Here is a 24,880-nt window from a genome sequence, read left to right as displayed (position 1 = left end):
AAACTACAAAGGGTCAAGAATGTAGCCCAATCCATCACACAAACCAGCCTCCCATCCATTGACTCTGTCTACACATCCTGCTGCCTCAGAAAAGCAGTCAGTATAATAAGGACCACACACCCATTCTATTCAACCTTCTTCCATCGGGAAAAAGGTACAAAAGTTTGAGGTCATGTAGCAACCGACTCAAGAACAGCTTCGTCCCTGCTGCCATCAGACTCTTGAATGGACCTACCATGTATTAAGTTGATCTTTCTCTACACTCTAGCTATGACTGTAACACTACCTTCTGCACCCCCTCCTTTCCTTCTCTATGTCCAGTATGCTTTATCTGAATAGTGCGCAAGAAACAATACTTTTCACTGTATACTAATTCGTGACAATAATAAATCAAACCAAATCAAAATTAATGATCTGGGAGAATGTCTGCATGGAGTCTGCATGTTCTGCCCAGTGTCTAGCTCGAAGGGCTAGATGGCCTACTCCTGCTCCTATTTCTTATGTTCTTATGTCTGCATGGGTTTCCTCCGGTATCCTCCCACAGTACAAAGGTGTGCAGGTTAGGTGCATTGGCTATGCTCAGTTGACCCTAGTGTCAGCAGATTAGCAGGGTAAATATGTGGGGTTATGGGAATAGGGCCTGGGTGGAATTGTGGTTGGTGCAGGCTTGATGGGCCAAATGGCCTGCACTGTAGAGATTCTATGAAATACACTTAAAACACAGCTGCATCATTAGTATCCTATAGCATTGGTATTGCTGAGTTGACTGGTCCTCTTTTAAGGTTGTGGGAATTTACTGTGTGCAAGTTAGCTGCTGTATTTCCTACATTACAATAGCGGTTGCTCTCCAACAGTTAGCTGTAAGATGTCCAGTGTGCTATACAAATGCAAGTGTTTCTTTCATAGTGTGGCCAGTCTGGCATGTCAGGGCCCAGTCCATGGAGGACTGGGAGGCAATGGGCCATGGTATTATCGCTATACCATTAATATAGAAACTCAGCTAATGTTGTGGGGACCCAGGTTCGAATCCCGCCACGACAGATGGTGGAATTTGAATTCAATAAAATATCTGGAATTAGGAATCTAGTGGTGACCATGAAACTAATGTCAATTGTTGGAAAACTCCATCTGGTTCACTAATGTCCTTTAGGGAAGGAAATTTGCTGTCTTTCCATGGTCTCTATTTTACATGTGACTCCAGAGCCACAGCAATGTGGTTGACTCTCAACTGTGCTCTGAAATGGCCGGTCAAGCCACTCAGTTCAAGGGAAATGGATCACATTAAGACAATAATAGGCTATGATTTTAAACAGCACAATGGTTAGCACTGGTGCTTCACAGAGACAGGGAGCTTGGTTCAGTTCTGCTTTGGGTCATTGTGCAAACTCTGCACAGACATTCTCCCTGTGTCTGCATGGGTTTCCTCCAGGTGCTCCAGTTTCCTCCCACGTCCAAAGATGTGCGGGTTAGGTTGATTAGCCATGCTAAGTTCTCCCTTAGTGTCAGGGGCATTAGCTGGGGTAAATGTTATGGAGTTACAGGAGTAGGAGCTGGGTGGGATTGTGGTCGGTGCAGACTGGATGGAATGAATGGCCTTCTTCTGCACTGAAGGGATTCTATGAATAGTGTATTAATTCTAAGAAAAAAAATCATATTATGATTTAAGATAAAATTGCATTAAGACAACAAGTGTGTATGATTTCAAAGGAAAAAAACATCAGGACAAGTATATGATTTTAAAATAAAATATTTTGCATTAAGACAATAATACTTTATGATTTTAAAGAAAAAGCATTACATTAAAACAGCAATTGTGTATGATTTTTAAAGAAAAAAACTTAAAGAAATAAATCACTGAGACAATAAAGTATGATTTTAAATTTAAAAAATCATGTTAAGACAACAATTGTGCATGAATTTAAAGAAAAAAAATCACAGTATGATTTAAGATAAAAATTGCATTCAGACAATAACAGTGTATGATTTTAAATTAAAAATGACATTAAGACACTAATAGTGTATGAATGCAAAGAACAAAATCATGATTTTAAAGATGAAATCACATTAAGACAACCATTGTATATGATTTTTAAAGAAAAAATCACTTTAGAATACCAATAAATTCACTTTAAGGCAATATTGTACGAATTTAAAGAAAAAAATCATTTTGAGAATAAGAACAGTTCATGATTGTAAAGAAAGAATAAAAACATTTCACATTGAGGTAACATTCACTGTGGCTGCAAGAGGCTGGCTGCTGGGCTGCAGCGGAACTGTTGTTTGGCGCTCTGCGCCGCACTGGGGGAACCTTTCGTGCGGGGCACCAGAGGGCCGGCTGGTTGTGATCTCGTGTCTCTCTGGGAAATTCAATTAGAGAACAAAATAATTAACCGAGAGCGGGGGAGATGTCGGCTTTTGCGGAGGAATACGCGGCGGAGGTGAGTTGTTGGCGAGAGTCGGGTTCCTGGCCGAGAATCGGATTGTTTTTGTCCCAACACATGCTCCCTCCGCAGCCTGAGGCCTAAAGGAGCCTCAATTCATCAATAAAACTCTTCAAATTGTCTTTAAACAACTGTATCTATTCATTTGCAGCCGGTGTATAATTAAAATGAAGGCTGTTTCCTTCAAAACCAGTTTCTCCCCCCACCTTAATGCTTAAAAAGTCCATCATTTTAAATCCAAGTTTAATAAATAAATTTTATTGAATATATTAATAAACAAACTTAAACTGCTTAATTGTTTATATATTACTGGAACTGTCATCAACTTCAAATGGTAGAAACAAAATAAAGTTTAAAGTTTACTTATTAGTGTTGCAAGTAGGCTGATATTAACACTGCAATGAAATTGCTGTGAAAATTCCCTGTTTGCCACACTCCAGCGCCTGTTCGGGTACACTGAGGGAAAATTTAGCGCCTAACCAGCATGCCTTTCAGAGTGGGGAGGAAGCTGGAGCACCTGGAAAAACCCATGCAGACACAGGGGGAATGTGCAAACTCTGCACAGACAGTGACCCAAGCCAGGAATTGAACCTGGGTCCCTGATGCTATGAGTCAGGAGTGTTAACCACTGTGTCACCGTGCTGCCCCCAGCTGCACAAGTAGCCTTACATTAACACTGCAATGAAGTTGCTGTGAAAATCCCCAGGTTGCCACATTCTGGCACCTATTTGGGTACACTGAGGGAGAATTTCGTATGGCCAATGCACCTAACCAGCATGTCTTTCAGACTGGGAGGAAACCGAGCACCTGGAAAAACCCATGCAGACACGGGGAGAATGTGTAGGCTCCACAAAGACATTGACCCAAGCCAGGAATTGAACCCTGGTCCCATGAGGCAGTGGTGCTAACCAGTGTGCCACTGTCTCCCCAAAACTCTTTCCTTAATAAGTCCATCATTTTAAGTCCAAGTTTAATAAAGTTTACTTAATACACTAATAAATAAATCAACTTAAAATGCTTAATTGTTTATATATTAATGGAATGTCATCAACTTCAAATGATAAGAACAGAAGAAATAAAGTTTACTTATTAGTGTCACAAGTAGGCTGCAATGAAGTTGCTGTGAAAATCCACAGGTCGCCACACTCTGGCACCTGTTTGGGTACATTGAGGGAGAATTTCGCACAGACAATGCACCTAACCAGCATCTCTTTTGGACTGTGGGAGGAAACGAACACCGGAAGGAAACCCAGGCAGACATGGGGAGAACATGTAGACTCCGCAGAGACAGTGATCCAAGCCGGGAATCGAACCCGAGTCCCTGGCGCTGTGAGGCAGCTAACCACAGTGCCACCGTGCAGCCCCCAGCTGTACATTATCAATGCCACCCTTGCATTGCTGGACTTATTTAATTGACTTCCATCAAAAAGCATCTTCATCGTTTGCAGTTCCACTGCCTGAGAGGTTTGGCAGGAACGTAACCACCTGCAAAGGGCAAACTTTTACTGTGTTAAGCAAAGGATTGAACTAATTCAGCAGAACAACATGACAGGATAAACTTTACTGAAAGTCTGGATGACACAGAGTGTTAACATAAATCTGCCTCTATGGATTCAACACTGATCTATTTGTTTAGTTCACCTGCCAGCTTTTGTAAAACTTCTGTGCTCACATTTGCTGAATCTTCGTTTCTGGCACAAAGTATTGGTTTCAAATAATGAATTGTATCAAATAATTGTCCCCGCTGCTTTGCCACACTTAACCGATTTCATCCACCGTGCTCCACCCCTCCCATCCCTACCCCCATCCCATTCCTCACACAAACATACTGTCCAGTCAGGGTCACTGTAATTTGGATTATCGTCCATTGTTATTGTTCTCCATCAACCCCCTGCCAGGTCTGCCCATCAGATAATGGGCAGCACTGTGGTTAGCACTGCTGCCTCACAGTGCCAGTGACCCAGATTCGATTTGTGGCTTGGGTCACTATCTGTACAGAGTCTGCACGTTCTCCTCATATCTGCATGGGTTTCTTCTGGGTGTTCCGGTTTCCTCCCACAGTCCAAAAGACGTGCTGATTAGGATGCGTTGACCCAAACAGGCGCCGGAGTGTGGCGACTAGGAGATTTTCACAGTAACTTCGTTGCTGTATTAATGTAAAGCCTTACTTGTGACACTAATAAATAAACTTCATAATTCACCAATGTGCTCCTTAAACTGACCAATCCAAAGAGCTTGGACAGACAAACATTGAGTGTTGATATAGATTTACAAACGTGTTTGCATGTGAGAAATTCGTTATTCTATTACACTCCCCATGGGGGTGTAATATTTTCTGCCTCTCTTGTCTTCCCTGCAGGGCTTGTTCCAAAATCCCTGTAATACCATTGAAATGAGGGCTGGTTAGTCTAGTCAGCCAGATGGATAACGCGTGATTCAGAATCTCGCCAAGAGTGTGGGCTCTTTTCCTGGCTGAGGTAGCTTGTATGCCATAAAACAATAAGAAGTAGGGCTGGGGGTGGCCATTTGGCCTATCGAGCCTGCTCCGCCATTCAATAGGATCACGGCTGACTCTGTGTTCCTCATGTCCTCTTTCCTGCCTTCTCCCTGTAACCCTTGATTCCCTTACTGATCAAAAATCTAGCTATCTCAGCCTTAAAGATTGAGGATATTTGAAGCAAAGGAAAATTATCTGATTTAGGTGGGCGTTTTCTCTGGCACAGAACAGACTGTGCAGCCCAACTAGCCTATAACAGCATTTATATTTCACGTGAGCCTCATCTCACCCTGTGTCCTTCTCACCCCTTGAGTCTGCTGTGAGCACCAAGCTTTCCTTTAAGTACATCCATACTGTCTGCTCCAGGGGAGGCACAGTGGTATTGCCCTGAACAGATAATTCAGATACCCACCTAATGTTCTGGGGTACTGGGTTCGAATCCCACCATGGCAGATGATGGAATTTGAACTCAATTTTTAAAAAGTTTGGAATTAAGAATCTGCAGATGACCATGAAACCATTGTCAATTGTTGGAAAAACCCACCTGGTTCATTAATGTCCTTTAGGGAAGGAAATTTGCCATCCTTACCTGGTCTGGCCTACAAATGACTCCAGAGCCATAGCACTATGGTTGGACTCTTAACTGCCGTTTGAAGTGGCTGAGCGAGACTGTCAGCTCAAGGGCAATTATGAATGGGCAATAAATATTGGCACCGCCTACGACATCCACATCCCATTAGCGACCAAAAAAACACACCATGAATCAGTGAGTTCTGCATTCTCACTGCTAAAATATACCTTTAAATTCTTTATTTGATCAGCTTATGGCTATCTTGTGTTGATGTCCCTAGTCTGAACTTAGCCAATTACTCCACATCCACCATATTGAATCCCTTCATTTTTTTGAAGGCAAAATTTGATAGGTTTCATCTATGGTATGTTCGTTAAATTCACGTTTTCTTTTAAAGGAAGACTTGTATTTATATAGCACTTTTCATGACACGAAAGGGTGGGGATTTCAGTTGGAATCCACGTGGAATAAGGTCAGAGCCAGTTGCTGAGGAAAGAGATATGCCCGTGAAAGCGAGTTTTTGCAGATAACTGATCAGAAGGGAAAGGAAAACACAAAAAAAGTAAATGAATAAGTTTTGTTAAAAAGTGAGAAACTGAAATCCTGTTTGAGAGGAGAGCAGAACCTCTCCGAGGTGAAGTCCCCTTGAAGAGAAGTTGCAGGGGATTAAACACTAACCTTCTCGGGCAGTTCCTTGGATTTGTGTTTGATTTGCTTCTGCTACGGTCGATGGGTTCGGAAATGGATCATGAATCCCACATGTGATCTGCAGACGCTGCCAGTTGTGAGGCAGGTGGTGTTTGAAGTGATTGGGTAGAGGAGTCATTTGGAGGTCTGTGTGCTCCCACCCGATACCTTATCTTCACCTCTACACGTTCCCAACAAAGTCTTGCGATGTGTTCGGTGTCTTCTTAAGTTTGGTCAGTCACAAGCCGAGGTATCCCATGGGTCGATGGGGTATGTTTGACCACCTTGGGCATGCTTTGAGGGCATCCCTGAGTACAAATTACAAAAGAAAATTGATGCAGATGCTGGGATGGTAAGTGGGCCAGGCAGCATCTGGGGAGAGCAAAACAGTCAAAGTTTCAGGTTAAAGGCACTTTTGTCACTTTTCTGTTTTATCACGGACACTTCCTTTGCCCTCCTTGCTTTCCTGTGCCTCTGAACTTGCTTAAAATCTGGTATGTCTGTGGCTTCTTCCAGTTCTTAGATGAAGCCGTAGCGCAGAAAAGGCCTTCGGCCCATTGAGACCGCACCGACAATAGCTACCACTGAAGTCATACTAATCCCATTTTCCCAAGTGGGTGACAGGAAGCTTATAATGAACGCTAATACTGGCATTGACCATTTGGGCCAAATGGCATGTTTCTGTAATTTTCAAAATGATCTTTACGGGGGATTATATGCATAATTCTGCCTTGTATTATTTGATCGTAGAGTCATAGAAGTATACAGCACAGAAAAAGATTCTTCAGAGTGTATCATGCCAGTTAATAGGTTAAAACTTGTTAGTGGGATGGATCATTTTCACACAATTTTTTTGCTATGTGAATGCTTTGTTTTTCCGGAGAAATACCTACACCTGTTGTAATTTTCCCTTTGTGAATCTTGTCCTTTTGCCCCATTGATGCAAAGACTTTTTCTCTTTCTCCGACAGTATGATCCCTATGCTTACAATGCCGATTATGACCTTCATACAGGTAAACCTTCAAAGTTTAATTTTTGTTTTAAATTTGGTGCATTGCCTTGAAATTGTTGACGTGTCAATATGCGCGAATATGTAGGTTGCAGTGATCATTGGACTGTGGGAAGGAGCTGAGTCTCTCTTACAAAGTGTGAATGAGTCAATGAATTGGCTCCAATTTTAAGGTGGGTTAGTGCGTAGAAACTTCATGTGTGAATCCCCAAAGTGGGCAGTGCACCCAGGGCCTTGAAGGTCCATCTGATTTTAACAGCTAGGCCTGATTTGCATACATGTTCCAGGAGCCTTGAATCTCTGTGCTGTAAATAGTCTGCAACATCTTAAAAGTGACTGTTTGGAAGGCACAGCTGGCACAGTAGAAGTGCAACTTTTACTATACAAAGCTAGATAGACCTGGATAATAAAAGCAAAATGCTGCAGGTGCTGGAGATCTGAAAGAAAAACTGTGCTGGAAAACGCAGCAGGTCAGGCAGCATCTGTGGAGAGAGAGAGAGTGTTAATGTTTCCAATCCAATATGACCATTCGTCGGAACTAGGTGGCACTGTGGTTAGCAGTGCTGCCTTTCAGCTCCAGGGACCTGTGTTCAATTCTGGCCTAGGGCGACTGTCTGTATGGAATTTGCATGTTCTCCACATGTTGGCGTGGGTTTCCTCCATGTGCTCCGGTTCCCTCCCATGAAGATGTGCGGTTTAGAGTGATTGGACTTGCTAAATTGACCCTTAGTATTGGGGAAAAGCAGGGTAAATATGTGGGGTTACAGGGATAGGACCTAGGTGGAATTGCTGGACTCAGTGGGCAGAATGGTGGCCCGCCTACATCTGCGAGATTCTTTGATTCTATGATATCTACTGTGCCTTGTTTTCATTATACTTCACTTCAGCGCAAAGGCTGCGGAAAGGAGAACTCAGCCACGCTTCTTACTCTTGGCCCTTTATCACAAGCGTGGATATCGGCTGCACTGTGCAGTCGGTTTAAGGTTGCTCCCTTGGGTGAATTATAAATTGTACCTCAACATATTCAGCAAATTTTAGGGTGGGAGAGGAGGGGAAGAGTATTGGGAAAGGGATTGTAAGTATTGTAAAAGCCTCTCCAATGTCCTCAGGTGACCCCAAACAGGACCTTGCGTATGAGCGGCAGTACGAACAGCAGACCTATCACGTGATCCCAGAAGTAATCAAGAATTTCATCCAATACTTCCACAAAACTGTCACTGACCTGATTGACCAGAAGGTCTATGAGTTGCAGTCTAACCGTGTGTCCAGTGATGTGATTGAACAGAAGCTGTATGAAATTCAGGATATCTACGAAAACAGGTACTGATGATAAATATATAGAACTTTTCAGCACATGCAATGCTCCCTGTTACGGGAATTTTCTAGGGGCTTCCCTCCGGGAATCCTGCATTGAGCTGAAGCTAATACAAAACTTGAAAGACAGTATGCAGGTAAAGGTGTTCTTTATTTGACCAACACGCATTGGGAAATGCCGGATGGATTCTAACTTCTCTGTGAAATTACATCACATGAACATCACATTTAATGTTGGCAAATGTGAGGTTGTCCACTTTGGTAGGAATAATGGTAGGAAGGACTATTACTTACATGGCGAAAAACTGCAGCATGCGACGGTGCAGAGGGATCTTGGGGTCCTTGTGCATGAGTCGCAAAAACCCAGCCTACAGGTGCAGCAGGTGGTCAGGAAGGCAAATGGGTTGCTCGCCTTCATAGCAAGGGGGATTGAATATAAAAGTAGGGAGGTCTTGCTGCAGCTGTATAGGGCACTGGTGAGGCCGCAGCTGAAGTACTGTGTGCAGTTTTGGTCGCCGCACTTACGCAAGGATATTTTGGCCTTGGAGGGAGTGCAGAGGAGGTTTACTAGGCTGATACTGGAGTTGAGGGGGTTGAGCTATGAGGAGAGGCTGAATAAACTAGGCTTGTACTCGTTAGAGTTTAGAAGAATGAAGGGAGATCTCACTGAGACATATAAGATGATGAATGGGATGGATAGGACAGAGGTGGAGAGGCTCTTCCCACTCAGAAAGGACAGTAGGACCTGAGGGCACAGCCTCAAGATAAAGGGGGGGCGGTTTAGAACGGAGTTGAGGAGGAACTTCTTCACTCAAAGGGTGGTGAATCTCTGGAATTCTCTGCCCGTTGAAGTGGTGGAGCTGCCTCGCTAAATATATTTAAGACGCGGGTTGATAGGTTTTTGATAGGCAAGGGGATTAAGGGTTATGGGGAGAGGGCGGGAATGTGGAACTGAGACACGACAGATCAGCCATGATCTTATTGAATGGCGGGGCAGGCTCGAGGGGCTAGATGGCCTACTCCTGCTCCTATTTCTTATGTTCTTATTGTGAGAAACACAGCTCCCAGTTAAACAATTTAGTCAAGTCAAGTTCTGAAGGAGCAAGATTTTATTTGTCGTTCTTGCAAGACCGGGTGTCTAGTCAAAATAGGCACACCTTACATAGATTTGCAGCACATTTTATACTGTTTTTCAAACATTGTGATGGCTTGTATTGTGTTATTCCCCCTTATTTGGCTGTTAACCTTGTTAACTTTAAACACTGTAAATGGCTTGTATTGTGTCATTCCTTCAATTAACACTCTCTCAACTCCCATTTTGCGCTTAATCTCATCACTGCGGTTATCTGTTTCGTGTAACCTAGTTAACTGTCATGTGCCTCCCCCTTTCTGTATGCTGCTGAACTCGTCCATCACTGCTGATTGTACTGTTAGCTCTTGCAGCCTTAAAAATTACACTACTTCTCACAATCCCCCCTTTTCTTTTTACTGTCTGTAATTTTTCACTAGCATCCCTTTTTCCAGGTTTAGTCCAGATATGCGCGAGTAGGTTGTTCCAGTTTGGCTAACATACTATTCACTTGCTCGTCCCAACCTTATATAATTTATCTAATCTACGTTCTTATTTATTGTTACCCACCAAAACAAGGATTCAAACCCAGCTGTAATCTGATTTCGAGCTTTAAATTCATCTGGAACTCCCCGAGGCACTCCTATGGGATCTAGATATATCTTCATCAAAAGAAATTCCTATCACTGATCTCTTGTTTTTCCTGATCCTTTTGATTTTTCAAATGCCAGGGTAAATGGTATAGCCAATTGGACAATTGCACATGTACCTTTCCACTGAGGGGGTAGAGTTGGCCTCAGTACCCTTCCTCCACAATACCACCATATATCTGCTCTGGGGATTTTCAATGATGAATAGTTCCCTCCCATTCCGTTCTCTGTAATGCTCCTGACCTCTGAGCATGATTCTAACTCCCCCATATTATGAGTTAACTCTGCCCTTTGTCGGTTCACACATGAAGTGTGATTCACAACGGCAGTGAGAAACTGAGGGGGAGTTTTTAAGTTCTTTGCTTCCACAGGAGGGAACATCAGGGATAGGGATGTGCAGTTCGGGTTGCCCCATGCTTCCTTTTCTTGATACAGGGCTAACATGCACTCCATACCTCTTCTGTCGCGTTTCCATCCCAGAGGGAAGGGTACTATTTGGGCCACTGGCTTCCCAGACGCACAGGCATAGCAATTGCTTTTATTTAAGCTTTTTACAGTGTATTTGACCCATTCTACCCAGGCATTAGTCTCCTCATACCCAGTCTCTATTTCAAGGATTTGTTTTAGGTTGTTTACTTCGACCACTCTTACTGCCCTTGGGTTGTTTTGGGGAACCTTATCATTCTAGTCAGGTGTTTTCAAATTTTTATCTACATAGATTCGGAAACAACATTTCAATTTGCTATCTTTTCCTCCCTCCTTTACCCTAATTCCAAATACTGCCTGGTGCAATTGTTGGTCCCTGGTCCAGTTACCTGTAAAGAAGGGCCCACCAGCTATGGAGTACCGGGAGAGGTTCTTAGGATCTAAGACTGGACCGCTCATTTTTTTTTCAGTCCATTTGGTCCCTATAAGATTGTATTCCTTATCTAGGCATTCTGATCTTGGCTGCATATGTTTCTGATGAAGGGATATTATGGAAGGGAGTTTACCCCAAGGATACTTTCCGTCGGCATAAAATTGTAAGGATTCTACCGAATATTTTTGCTGGCTCACCAGATCCCCACATATTACCAAAGAACACAGGTCTGTCTCTACTACCTGTGTTGTAGTGAGATCCAGAACCGTAACTGAGCTCATAGTGTTTCCCTTGTCCTCTTCTAACTTATCTGAATTATATCCCATACTTGTAAGTACTCTCTTGGACAAGAGGAAGGAAAGCATTATCCAGGTTACCCCTTCCATTCTATCCCTTTCTCATTACCTTTTAGGAGAGAACTTAATTCAAAACAGTTCCTTTCCCGCGCTCACGCCGCAACTAAAAATTGATTATTTAGAGTCTTTTAAATTTCAGCTTCAAAGGTTCTTCAGTCAGTTTGACCATCCACATGTTGGAATTATCTGGAGGTTTTACCAGTCCCTTGATTATAGTATGATGTGTCCACCCCTTTTCAGCAGTCCTGATTACTGTCTCAGTTGTTAGGAGTGCTTGATATGGTTCCTCCCATTCCGGTTGCAGCTTAGTTTCTTTCCATGACTTTACCAGGACCCAATCTCCTGGTTGAATTGTATGTACCGTGAAGTCGAGGGCTGGAGTCTGCGACAATAATCCTTGTTTCCTAAGGGAAGATATCGAGGAGGACAGGCCCAGTATATATTTCTTTACAAATTGATCATTCATTTCAGGAACCGGTAACTCCCCGACTGCCCCCATATAAGGTAGTCCAAATAGCATTTCATAGGGGGATAAACCCAAATCCTTTCGAGGAGCTGTACAAATACGCAAAAGTGCTTTTGGTAAGCACTTAGTCCAAGGGAGTTTCGTTTCTATTATCAGCTTAGATCCTCTAAGAACATTAGGTTCTTCTTCTAACAGTTTCAAATATAGTTGTTTAGTTTTCTGTGCGTACCCTTTGATCCACAATCTACAGTATCCTACTAATCCCAAGAACCTCCTAAGTTCCTTTTTAGTCCATAGTATATTTAGATCTAGGATTCCTTGTATTCTTTCTGGATCTATTCTTCTCCTTCCCTCACTGATTAGGTGTCCAAGGTATTTAACTTCCTTCTCTACGTACTGCAGCTTTTTCTTTGGCACCCTGAATCCCTGTTGTCCCAGATAATTCAATAAGCTATTTGTGGCTTCTATTACCTTTTCCTTTCCTCCTCCTGTTACTAGTAGGTCATCTACATATTGTAGTAACGTGATTTCATCAGGCTTTTTAAATCTTTCTAACACCTGCTCTAAGACTTGACCGAAAAGATTTGGGGACTCTGTGAACCCCTGTGGGAGCACTGTCCACCTAAACTGCTGTTTCCGTCCTGTGATAGGATTTTCCCACTCAAAAGCAAATAAGTCTCGACTTTCTTCCACCAGTGGGCATGTCCAAAATGCATCTTTTAGGTCCACTACACTGAACCATCCGTGATCAGGAGGAATCTTGCTTAATAGAATATAAGGATTAGGGACAATGGGGTGTCGCATCGTCACTATCTGGTTCAGGGCCCTTAGGTCCTGTACCAGGCGGTACGTTCCCTCAGGCTTCTTTACAGGCAATATAGGGGTATTATAAGGGGACATGCAGGGTTCTAACAGTCCATCTCTAACCAATCCTTCAATTACTGGCTGTAATCCTTTTTTTCCTTGCAAAGGTATAGGGTATTGCTTAACACACACCGTCTCTCCTTTTTTTTTTAAATTTATTTGCAGAGGAGGAGCGTCTAATCCCCCTCGGTTTCCTTCCCCTGCCCAGACTATCGGGTCTATTTGCTGTTCCTGTCCATCTGTTAATACTGCCATGGTTACTGTTAATTGGTTCTTTTCCACTCCAATTGCCAAACCCAATTTAATTATTAAGTCTCTGCCTAATAAATTACTGCCAACTTCTGGTATGTATAAGAGTTGACCCTCTATCCGCTCAGTCTGGTATTTAAGCATAATCGGTTCAAACATGGGGACTGTAAAACCTTCCCCTTTTACCCCGATACCATTAATTTCTTATCGATTAACTTTATTCCTCTCGGTATAAAATTCAGAGAGGATCTAGTGGCCCCCGTATCCACCAGAAACACCGCATCTTCTTGTTGGGGACCCACCTGCAGATTTATCAAGGATTCCCGGTGGATCCCCGGGGGTAGGAACCCCTGACCTCCCTAGTCTTCATCCATACTCATGAGAGGGACTACCCTCTCTTTTTGTAATTCAGGGCACAGTCTTCTAAAATGTCCAACCATTCCACAGTGATAACACCCCTTTTGTTGGGTTCCTTATGTTACCCCACCTTTTAGTGCCCCACCTTTTCTACTTCCTCGTCCCTTCCTTTCAACATACTGATACCCTCGTGTCTTTCCCTCAGTTATTGGTTCCACCCTCTTCCTCACAATCTCATCTACGGCCGCTACCATTATCTTTGCCTTCTGTTTCTCTGTCTCATCTCAGTCAGCTCCTCTTTTTTTTTCCTTTTCTATAAAGATTGGATTCAATCCACGGGGCATTAGGGAAATAAGGGCCTGCATCCTAATTGGTTGTGGGTTTAGGGTTGCTTCTTTTGCTATTTCATTGGCTAGCCTGTCCACGGGCATCTCCTTGATCCTTTGGAATATTAAATGTCCCAAATATAACACCTGTGCTTATCGTCTACTATAAAGAAAAACTTATCCTGTGAGTTCAAGTTCAAAGCTATATCTAATACTATAAATACTTCCTGGGACAATGATAATACCAAAATTTGGCCTTTGAACTCCAGGACTGGAGTTTTCCCAGTGACACTAGGATCTGATGTCTTTCCCTGGTGTGAAGTATTTAAATTGGTCAATGGATTATTCACTGTTCCTCTCCTCGTTACCGGAGCAAGGTTAAAGACCTTCTCCTCAGTATTAAAGTCACCCCCAGGCGCTGTGAGTTTCATGGTCATACTGCCGGGGTAGGGAGGTGATGTCCCCCTGCAGTAGTCTTCTAACACTTGGTTTTGTTTCTCCAGTTCCCTTACTCTGAATTCTAATTCCTTAATCTTTTTTATCCCCACTCCACTTCTTAGTGGAAGTGACTACTTGTTCAATTAGTCCAGCTAACTGATGTATTAACAATACTGCTATTTTCTTTGTTTGGTTTCTCTTTTCTAACTCTCTAATCTGTGATTCTGACGTTTTAATTTTCTCCTTGTCGTCAGCCCAATATTTTTTTACCCAAGACTGAGATGTGTTCAATTAATCTGGTTTAAACCTGTTCAATTAATTCGAACTAAGAGAATTCCAATTTTCTTAGTTCTGTCCTTTTTTTTCAATCATTTCCATTGTTGATCTAGTGGGTGAAATGGATCCCACCCCTAGGTCGCTCTTATCACAGTCCGGTGATACCTATCAGGGGTGATCAGTCCCCTCCGTACCACCGCTTACACTCGTGAGCTTACACCTTTAAGCTCACACTATTAAGCCGGCTTTCTTTCTTACTCACGTCTGAACATCACACCCCAGGCATCCTTCTCTAGCCTTTACACCCACTTCAAACTCCTGAGCTTTGCGTAGGGGGCTACCCCTCTTAACAACTGGTCTAGGGCTAGGTGTAAAGACAGATGCCTCCTTGTCTGTACGTGCTCAGCTCAGACCTCTCACACACACTCACACTTTTTCATCACAGATGAGCACCTACTGTACTTTGATTCACTCCCTTAAATTTGGTAATCTGTTCCGGAGCTCCAGTTGTGGCCATTCAACCGGACCCGTAAACAGATCCCAGGTTTCAGCACCAATCCTTGTAGGTAAAGATACCTCTGAGACTAATTGTGAGTCAAAGTACAGCAGTTTAATTAACTAAAGCCTGATTCAGAAAATCCAAAATAAGATTTATTTTTATCACCATTAAATATCCTCACTAAATCAAGACCCTTGCACCTTCTTACAATTCTGGTACAATAAAACAAAACATCACTTGGAGCACAGATGCACGAAGAAATACTGAAAGCATTCTAATGTGCAATCTATATGTTTAATTATTTCTACAGCTCTGCCTTTGTAACCAACACAGGCAAGTACAAAATCAAATCTACTATGTGCCTGAATGGTTATCTCTCCTCACAACTTTAAAATGCAATATAATGCCACCTTTCCCACTTGGCAGAATTCAAATCTCTGTCCGATCCCTACATAATTTAGTAAACTTAAAAACTTAAAGCAATTCACTTTGGCTATATCTATTACATCACATGAGGGTCTCAATTACACAGTTACACCCTCTCTCTCTCTCTCTCTGTACCATACAGAGTCAGCCTGCTTGTCTCTTTTTAACCCTTTACTGATGGGAGCTCACTGGCCTCTAATAAATTTGACCATGTTTGATTCGGGTGCCTCATGTCGTGACAAATCCCTTTCTCTCTCAAACAGTCATATAGTCATGCACAATTCCAAATACATAACCACTATTAGCGTTCTCCCCGCACCTCAGTAAAAGCCCATGTCAGGGTTCCCAGTTCCACTGACATACTTCTCTCTACCTCTTTCTGCTCAGACCAATTGTAGGTCCGTCCCATTCATGCTGATCCATCTATATACTTCGTGACCCATCCACAAACTCCAGTGCCCCTAGGGGCACCTCCCTTATTCGACTTTCCTCTGCTCCCTCATCACATAACCTCCCCCGCAGCCCCTAAATTAACATTATCCAGCAACTTGCATGATCAATTCCTTCCTGGGACGCCGGCTGCTTCTGTCTCACATATTTATTAAGAATCTGACAAACCCAATCCTCAACCGAACCGTACTTTGGCCAGAAGACGGACGGACTCCTGATTGGTTCCTTCACCCAAACAAAACACAATATTTCATCATTGTCGTCTTGTTTTTATCCCTAGTACTAGTGCCCAAACCTTCCAACATCCTTCCCAACGGACTTTCTGGAGGGATGTTCCCTGGGGCCCCACCCTTCTTCCAACATCCGTCCCAAAGGACTTTCTGGAGGGATGTTCCCTGGGGCCCCACCCTTTCTCCGCGGATTCCCAGCACCTTTCCCGGGGGACTTTGTCCTACTACCCCCACTTCCCATGGTTTACCTACCACGACCCGGTCGCCAAGGCAATACTTAAAAGTCACTTTTCTTACCTTGGTCCGCAGCGTTGCCCGACCACATGACGGTGCCTATCGTTTCCCACTTACTCGTTCAGAACAACTTTCCTAGGATTCTCAACAGTCAGTGGCAGAGAAGTCCACCGATGAACACCTGGGACCATTCAATTTGGAATGGGACGCGTCTTCCCAGTTGTCACCGGCAACCTCCCTACCAGGGATGTTAGGATCCCGGACGAGCCCCCAATTGTGAGAAACACAGCTCACAGTTAAACAATTTAGTCAAGTCAAGTTCTGAAGGAGCAAGATTTTATTTGTCGTTCTTGCAAGACCGGGTGTCTAGTCAAAATAGGCACACCTTACATAGATTTGCAGCACATTTTATACTGTTTTTCAAACATTGTGATGGCTTGTATTGTGTTATTCCCCCTTATTTGGCTGTTAACCTTGTTAACTTTAAACACTGTAAATGGCTTGTATTGTGTCATTCCTTCAATTAACACTCTCTCAACTCCCATTTTGCGCTTAATCTCATCACTGCGGTTATCTGTTTCGTGTAACCTAGTTAACTGTCATGTGCCTCCCCCTTTCTGTATGCTGCTGAACTCGTCCATCACTGCTGATTGTACTGTTAGCTCTTGCAGCCTTAAAAATTACACTACTTCTCACATTATGAACACATCTGATGTACTATTTTTGAAGATTTGTTTCCCCGCCCAATATGTCATACAAATTGGATGGTCCAATTAAAAGTTTATCTATTAGTCACAAGTAAGTTTATATTAACATTGCAATGAAGTTACTGTGAAAATCCCCCTAGTCGCCACACTCCAGCGCCTGTTCGGGTACATTGAGGGAGAATTTAGCATGGCCAATGCACCTAACCAGCACGTCTTTCAGCCTGTGGGAGGAAACCCATGCAGTCACGGGGACAACATATAGACTCCGCACACAGTGACCCAAGCTGGGGATCGAACCCAGGTCCCTGGAGCTGTGAGGCAGCAGTGTTAATCACTGTGCCACCCTTATTAATTACACATCATCCACATCATTCTACTTCCTGGCAAAATTAGGAATTCATTGACTAATTGGACCCAAAAGTCTTTCCTCCGTTGCTTAGCACTTGCTTAGGCACGCCTGACAGGTTCAAGATTCACTCCTGCCACCTGCATACTATGAGAACTAAAAGGGAGTCAGGGAGTCACCCTGTCTAACTAGCTATACCTTATCAGGTCAAGAGTGAGGAGCAGAATGGTCCTAATCATTTTAATTGTCAGTTGAATCCTTCTGTTCATTCCATTATCTAGTACCTCACAGCTGCAAGGTCTTCCAAAACCTTTCACCGATTAAGTTCTATACTTCATTGTTCCATTTGAATGTTGCCTGAATGGTTCTCCTTTTTCCCATTATAATGTGGGGCAGTTGCTTTTGGCCAAGGCTCACAAATACCTTTAAAACCACATTTCAAAGTTACAATACTTGTTAAAAATTCATTAATATTGCAATTTTATATAATACATAGTTAAAGCAATACTGTCATATAATATATGTAGGAGGCACATCATGATACCATTGGTATATATACATAAGGCACATTGTAGTCAGTATTTTAGACTAATCTACTTTGTGTTAAAGGCTCTTAATAAGCAGGGGTTTCAGCATCCCCTGCTATACTTTCCAAACTGCTTTCGCACTCGTCTACATCTTGCTAAAAGTGGGGGGGCGTGCACTGGCCTCGCACGCGTCCAACCCCACCGCCCCCCGTCCCACTGGCTTTGTATGCCCCCCAACCCAGGAACTTTGGCCTTAACTTTCTCCTGAACTTTCAGTTTGAATTATTGGTGGCAATTATTTGGTCGTCACTGGGGCACCTGTTGTTGAAGCTAGTTTGATGCTCCATGTTCCCACTGAGCCATAATTTCTGAATTGTATTTGTTTTAAAACAATTGATGAAACTCAGCACAAAACTAGTCGGCGAAGTGTGTCTGGTGTGAATATTATACTGTCGTAATGTGAACTGTTACTGAAATTTTGATTAACATTTTTTAATTCTCCTGTTTCTTCAGCTGGAACAAACTGACAGAAAGATTCTTCAAAAACTCCCCTTGGCCTGAGGCAGAAGCCATTGCGTCCATCTGTCGAAATGGTACAGTTCTCATTTTCACCTTGCACAATATGATGTTGGTTGTTAATTTTCTTTCTCATGGTCTTGTCCTAGTTGCAGAAAGCCAGGCAGTGAAGGACAGCACTGGAACTTCTCTTGTGTGCACTTTATTTACGGCAAGACATGTTACAAGCATGTGTTTCCAGACCTTGCCAACCTCAGTTTCAGTCTGCTCCTCTGTATTTTAAGAGTGGAGGTGAAACTCCAGAGGCACATTCACTTGAATATAATTAATTCATGTACTGCACGGTGACACAGTGATTAGCACTGCTGCCTCACAGTGCCAGGGACCCAGGTTCAATTCCCAGCTTGGGTGACTACCTGTGTGGAGTCTACATGTTCTCCCCATGGGTTTCCTCTGGGTGCTCTGGTTCCCTCCTATAGTCCGAAAGGTGTGGTGGTCAGATGCATTGGCCTAAATTCTTCCTCAGTGTACCCGAGCAGGATCTGGAGTGTGGTGACTAGGGGATTTTCCTAGTAACTTAATTGCAGTGTTAATGTAAGTTGACTTGTGACACTAATAAATGAACTTAAACTTAATTTATTACTACATCTGCGAACAAGTACCTGAGGCCCAGTCAGCTGTGTATTTACCTTCTAAATTATCTTCTGCAGATGCTGTTTTTCTTATTCTGTACAAGGAGCTCTACTACAGACACATATACGCTAAAGTCAGCGTAAGTCTTAAGACACCGTTATTTCATTTATTCATTCAACATTTTAACCTTGTTACAGGAATAATATTCTTCATGCTATTTTTCATTGGCCTTTTTGGACGCACAGCTTTTCCTTGTAGTTTTCATTCCTGTGCTGCTTAATTTAAAATGTAACATGATAGTTTCTCAAGATGCATAGATTGCGGGAATTAGCGGGGTGAATGTGTGGCTGACGGGGATAGGGTCTGGGTTAGATTACCTGTGGGACAGTTAATACATAGTTGAAGGGCCAAATGGACTCCTTCTGCACTGTAAGGATTTGGTGTGTGAGAGGGGAGTTGGATAGCGGGGGGGCTGATGGGTCATATGGCCTTTTTCCATGCTATAACGTTCTATGACTGTATGGTCTTCATGCTTAATTGAAAGAGTAGTAATCATGATGCCATTGTTGTAGATATATTGAGAGCTTGCATCAATGATTTGGAAATTCCACAACACTGTGCTAGAGCCAGCAGTTTGATATTAACTTGTCAAAAGGTGGTTAAGTAGAATTAAGCCTCGATGGACTTTAAGCTCCAGTACAGTCTGGGCAACTATTAGTTTGGGGAACTATTTCACTGATCCTCATTGATTCTCTTTACTTTCTAGGGAGGGCCTACGTTGGAGCAGAGGTTTGAATCATACTACAACTACTGCAATTTGTTCAACTACATTCTGAGTAAGTAGATTTTCAGTAAAATAGTTGTTGTTCTTGCTGTTTTTTCCCTCTCACCTGGCCCTGCTGTGCCTCTATGGGGTTGGGTAGTGAGAGGAAAGAGGAGAGCATTGCAAGTGTGATTGTTGTTGCTGAATAGGGATTATCTTGGGTGGCACAGTGGCACAGCAGTTAGCACTGCTGCCTCACAGCGCCAGGGACCTGGGTTCAATTCCCAGCTTGGGTCACTGTCTGTGTGAATCTGCATGTTCTCCCCATATCTGCCTGGGTTTCTTCTGGGTGCTCTGGTTTCCTCTGACTGCCCAAAGATGTACAGGTTAGATGGATTGGCCATGCCTAATTGCATCTTAGTGTCAGGGGCCTGACTAGCTAGGATAAATGCATGGGGTTATGTGGATAGGGCCTGAGTGGGATTGTGGCCGTGCAGACTTGATGGGCCGAATGGCCTCCTTCTGCACTGTATGATTCTGTGATCCTCTCAGTCTTTGGTCAACCCTGGAATCTGAAACTGATCAGTAGAAAAGCACAGATAGAAACACACACAACTGGAAATACTCTGAGTGAGCCAGGCAGAATCTGTGAAGAGAAAGAAGAGTTTAACATTTCAAGCCTTGAATTAGTAAGTTTGCAGATGACACAAAGGTTGGTGGATTTGTGGATAGCGATGAGGACCATCAGAGAATACAGCAGGATATAGACCAATTGGAAACTTGGGCAGAGAGATGGTAGCTGGAGTTTAATCCGGAAAAATGTGAGATAATGCATTTTGGAAGGTCTAATACAGATAGGAAATACACAGTAGATGGCAGAACCCTTAAGAATATTGATAGGCAAAGGGATCTGGGATTAGAAGTACACAGGTCACTGAAAGAGATAGAGAAGGTAGTCAAGAAGGCATAAGGCATGCTTGCCTTCATCGGCTGGGGCACTGAGTTTAAAAATTGGCAAGTCATGTTGCAGCTTTGTAGAACCTTAGTTAGATGCACTTGGAATATAGTGTTCAATTCTGGTTGCCACACTACCAGAAGGATGTGGAGGCTTTGGAGAGGGTACAGAAAAGATTTACCAGGATGTTGCCTGGTATGGAGGGCATTAGCTATGAGGAGAGGTTGGAGAAACTTGGTTTGTTCTCACTGGAACAACGGAGGTTGAGGGGAGACCTGATAGAAGTCTACAAGATTATGAGAGATGTGGACAGAGTGAATAATCAGAAGCTTTTTCCCAGGGTGGAAGAGTCAATTGCCTGGGGCAAGGTTTAAAGGAGATGTACGAGGCAGATTTTTTACACAGAGTAGCGGAACCTGCTGCTGGGGGAGGTAATGGAAGCAGATACAGTAGTGACTTTTAAGGGGCATCTTGACAAATACATGAATAGGATGGGAATAGAGGGATATGGTCCCTGGAAGGGGATTTTAGTTCAGTCAGGCAGCATGGTCGATGCAGGTTTGGAGGACCAGGGGGCCTGTTCCTGTACTGTAATTTTCTTTGTTTGTGACCTTTCATCAGAATTGATTTCCAGCATCAATATTTTGCTGCTGTAACAAAAGGCACGCCCTATAACTAACAGTAATGTTTATTATGATTAAACAACTGAAAGACACTTGAACAATAGGACGCTGAAGAAGGTGGACAGCTTCAAGCCCAAAGCATCTCTCCCTTTTCCACTATTGACAGCCCAATACACATTACATAGAGGTTACAGCACCAAAAGGAGCCATTTGACTAAACTGATTCACACTGGTGTTCCTATTCCATATGAGCTTTCTCCCACTCAACTTCATTTAGGTTTTGCAGCTAGTAAGTTCTGATATTCCGGATTCTCTTAATGTTCATGAGTCGCAAAAACCCAGCCTGCAGGTGCAGCAGGTGGTCAGGAAGGCGAATGGGATGCTGGCCTTCATAGCGAGGGGGATTGAATATAAAAGTAGGGAGGTCTTGCTGCAGCTGTATAGGGCATTGGTGAGGCCGCAGCTGGAGTACTGTGTGCAGTTTTGGGCGCCGCACCTGCGCAAGGATATTTTGGCCTTGGAGGGAGTGCAGAGGAGGTTTACTAGGCTGATACCGGAGTTGAGGGGGTTGAGCTATGAGGAGAGGCTGAATAAACTAGGCTTGTACTCGTTAGAGTTTAGAAGAATGAGGGGAGATCTCATTGAGACGTATAAGATGATGAATGGGATGGATAGGATAGAGGTGGAAAGACTCTTCCCGCTCAAAAAAGACAGTAGGACTAGGGGGCACAGCCTCAAGATAAAGGGGGGGCGGTTCAGAACGGAGTTGAGGAGGAACTTCTTCACTCAGAGGGTGGTGAATCTCTGGAATTCTCTGCCCGTTGAAGTGGTGGAGGCTGCCTCGCTAAATATTTTTAAGAAGCGGGTTGATGGGTTTTTGATAAGAGAGGGGATTAAGGGTTATGGGGAGAGGGCGGGAAAGTGGAACTGAGCCACGACAGATCAGCCATGATCTTATTGAATGGCGGGGCAGGCTCGAAGGGCCAGATGGCCTACTCCTGCTCCTATTTCTTATGTTCTTATGTTCTTATGTTCTTAATTGAGTTGGTAGTTAGGAAGGCAAATGCATAGAATCGTTGAATCCCTGCAGTGCAGAAGGAGGCCATTTGGCCCATCGACTCGGCACCACTCACAATCCCAACCAGATCCTTTACCCTAGCTACCCCCTCTGACGCTAAGGGGCCCAATTTAGCATGGCCAATATACCTTATTCGCACATATTTGGAGAGTGGGGGGAAACCGGAGCATCCGGAGGAAACCCATACAGACAGGGGGAGAACATGCAAACTCCACACAGTCACCCAAGGCTGGAATTGAACTCTGATCCCTGGCACTGTTAGACAGCAGTGTTAACCACTGTCACTTTGCTGTCCGATGTTAACACTCATTTTGGGAGGGCTAGGAAACGAAAGCAAGGATGTACTGTTGAGTCTTTTGAAGGCTCTGGCCAGACTACATTTGGAGTATTAGCGAGCAATTTTGAGCCCTGTAGCTAAGGAAGGATGCGCTGCACTGGCCTTGAAGAGGGTTCAGAGGAGGTTCATGAGAATGATCCCGGGAATGAAAAGCTTTATGTATGAGAAGCGTCTAAGGGCTCTGGGTCTCTGTACGCGATGGAGTTTAGAAAGAAGAGGGGGGATCTCATTGAAACTAATAGAATACTGAAAGGCTGGATATCATGGACGCAGGGAAGATGTTTCCATTAGTAGGAGAGACTAGGATCTGAGGGCACAGACTCAGAGTAAAGGGATGACCTTTTAGAACCGAGATGAGGAGGAATTTCTTCAGCCAGAGAGTTTGGTGAATCTGTTGAATTCATTGCCACGTAAGGCTGTGGAGGCCAGGTCATTGAGTGTATTTAAGACAGAGATTGATGGGTTCTTGATTGGTAAGGGATCAAAGGTTACAGGGGAAAAAGTGGGAAAATGGGATTGAGAAAACTATCAGCCATGATTGAATGGCAGAGCAGACTTGATGGGCTGAATGGCCTAATTCTGGTCCTATATCTTTTGGTCTTATGATGTGATTGGACTTCATTTAAAAATCAATAGTGTCTGGTGGCTGAATTAAAGCAGATAAAATGTTGAGATAATCTGGTTTACTAGTTACAGCGACACCTAAGCAGTTAGACATAAGTGGTGTTTCTTAACTGCGTATGGACCATGAATCTCTGGGAATGTGGTGCCAAACTGATTTGGGAATCAATGAGTGGCTATTGAGAAAATTGCAACTATGACATTAAATTGAGACTCAATTGTTGGATTTTCAGAACCTACTAACTTTAAATCCAAATAATTTTGTCCCTTCAGATGCAGATGGCCCCGTTCCTCTGGAGCTCCCAAACCAGTGGCTGTGGGACATCATTGATGAGTTCATTTATCAGGTGACTTCCTGCCTTTTCTTTCAATAACTTGCCTGAGCCTCGATTGAACATTACTGTTGTGTTCCAGTGGTGCCATGTATTTGCAGAGCTCGGAGGGGCTGAGTGGCCTTCTTGTTTCTCTTTGTTTTGAGTCTCAATGATGATTGACAATTCAGGCTTGGCTAGTTATTGACAATTAGTAGTTCTCATCTCGGTCATTAGGGTGCAATAGGTGAGGGAAGCTAACTAAGAAATCACCAGGGAGACTCATCCAGTCTTGCAAAGTCAAGTTTAAGTTTGAAGTTTATTTATTAGTATCACAAGTTGGCTTATATTAACACTGCAACTAAGTTACTGTGAAAATCTGACGCCTGTTCGGCTACACTGAGGGAGAATTTACACAGCCAATGCACCTAACCAGCACAATTTTCACACTGGGGGGGGGAAACTGGAGCACCTGGAGGAAACCCACACAGACATGGGAAGAACATGCAAACTCCACAGGCAGTGACCCAAGCCGGGACTCAAACCTTGGTCCTTGGCGCTGTGAGGCAGCAGTGCTAACCACCGTGCCACCCGTGTTCTATTTGTGTTCCAAGCTACATCTAGGAAGAACAGAAATAAAAGGTAGTTTTCAACAATGAATGGAGGTCAGAGTTGATACTCAGTAATTTCGGCTTTGCTTTGAAATAGTAGCAGTGTGTGTGCCATCTACCAAATGCACTGCAGCAACTGACCAAGGCTCCTACGACAACACCTTCCAAACCTGTGACCTCTGTAGCCTCGAAAGACGAGAGCAGCAGGTGCATGGGAACCCCACCACTTTATAGTTTCCCCTCCAAGCCACAAACCATTCTGGCTTTTGATATGATTTATTATTGTCACATGTATTACTATACAGTGAAAAGTATTGTTTCTTGCATGCTATACAGACAAGGCGTACCGTTTATAGAGCAGGAAAGGAGAGAGTGAAGAATACAGTCATAGCTAGGGCGTAGAGAAAGATCAACTTAGTGCGAGGTAGGTCCATTCTAAAGTCTGATAGCAGCAGGGAAGAAGCTGTTCTTGAGTCGGTTGGTATGTGACTTCAGACCTTTGTATCCTTTTCCCGAAGGAAGAAGGTGGAAGAAAGGTAGTGGGGTCTGGAGTGCGTGGGGTCCTTAATTATGCTGGCTGTTTT

General features: G+C 43.5%; 1 protein-coding gene across 1 annotated transcript in view; it reads left to right on the top strand.

Moving 5' to 3' along the window:
* The first annotated feature begins 2,277 nt into the window (after positions 1-2,277).
* The window catches only part of eif3s6ip (eukaryotic translation initiation factor 3, subunit 6 interacting protein), a 39,233-nt gene continuing 16,630 nt past the window's right edge, over positions 2,278-24,880 (top strand). The window contains exons 1-7 of the mRNA XM_080217608.1: positions 2,278-2,438; positions 7,167-7,209; positions 8,315-8,525; positions 18,362-18,441; positions 19,075-19,136; positions 19,764-19,833; positions 23,648-23,721. Of these exons, the coding sequence (XP_080073734.1) occupies positions 2,406-2,438; positions 7,167-7,209; positions 8,315-8,525; positions 18,362-18,441; positions 19,075-19,136; positions 19,764-19,833; positions 23,648-23,721 (573 nt within the window). The 5' untranslated portion in view covers positions 2,278-2,405. The remainder of the gene's footprint in view (positions 2,439-7,166; positions 7,210-8,314; positions 8,526-18,361; positions 18,442-19,074; positions 19,137-19,763; positions 19,834-23,647; positions 23,722-24,880) is intronic.

The sequence above is a fragment of the Carcharhinus amblyrhynchos genome, chromosome 35 (assembly GCF_965287045.1).
Source record: "Carcharhinus amblyrhynchos chromosome 35, sCarAmb.v2.hapA, whole genome shotgun sequence".
Taxonomy (NCBI): domain Eukaryota; kingdom Metazoa; phylum Chordata; class Chondrichthyes; order Carcharhiniformes; family Carcharhinidae; genus Carcharhinus; species Carcharhinus amblyrhynchos.
Note: the sequence above shows the minus strand (reverse complement) of the source record. Positions and strands in the feature narration are given on the sequence as shown.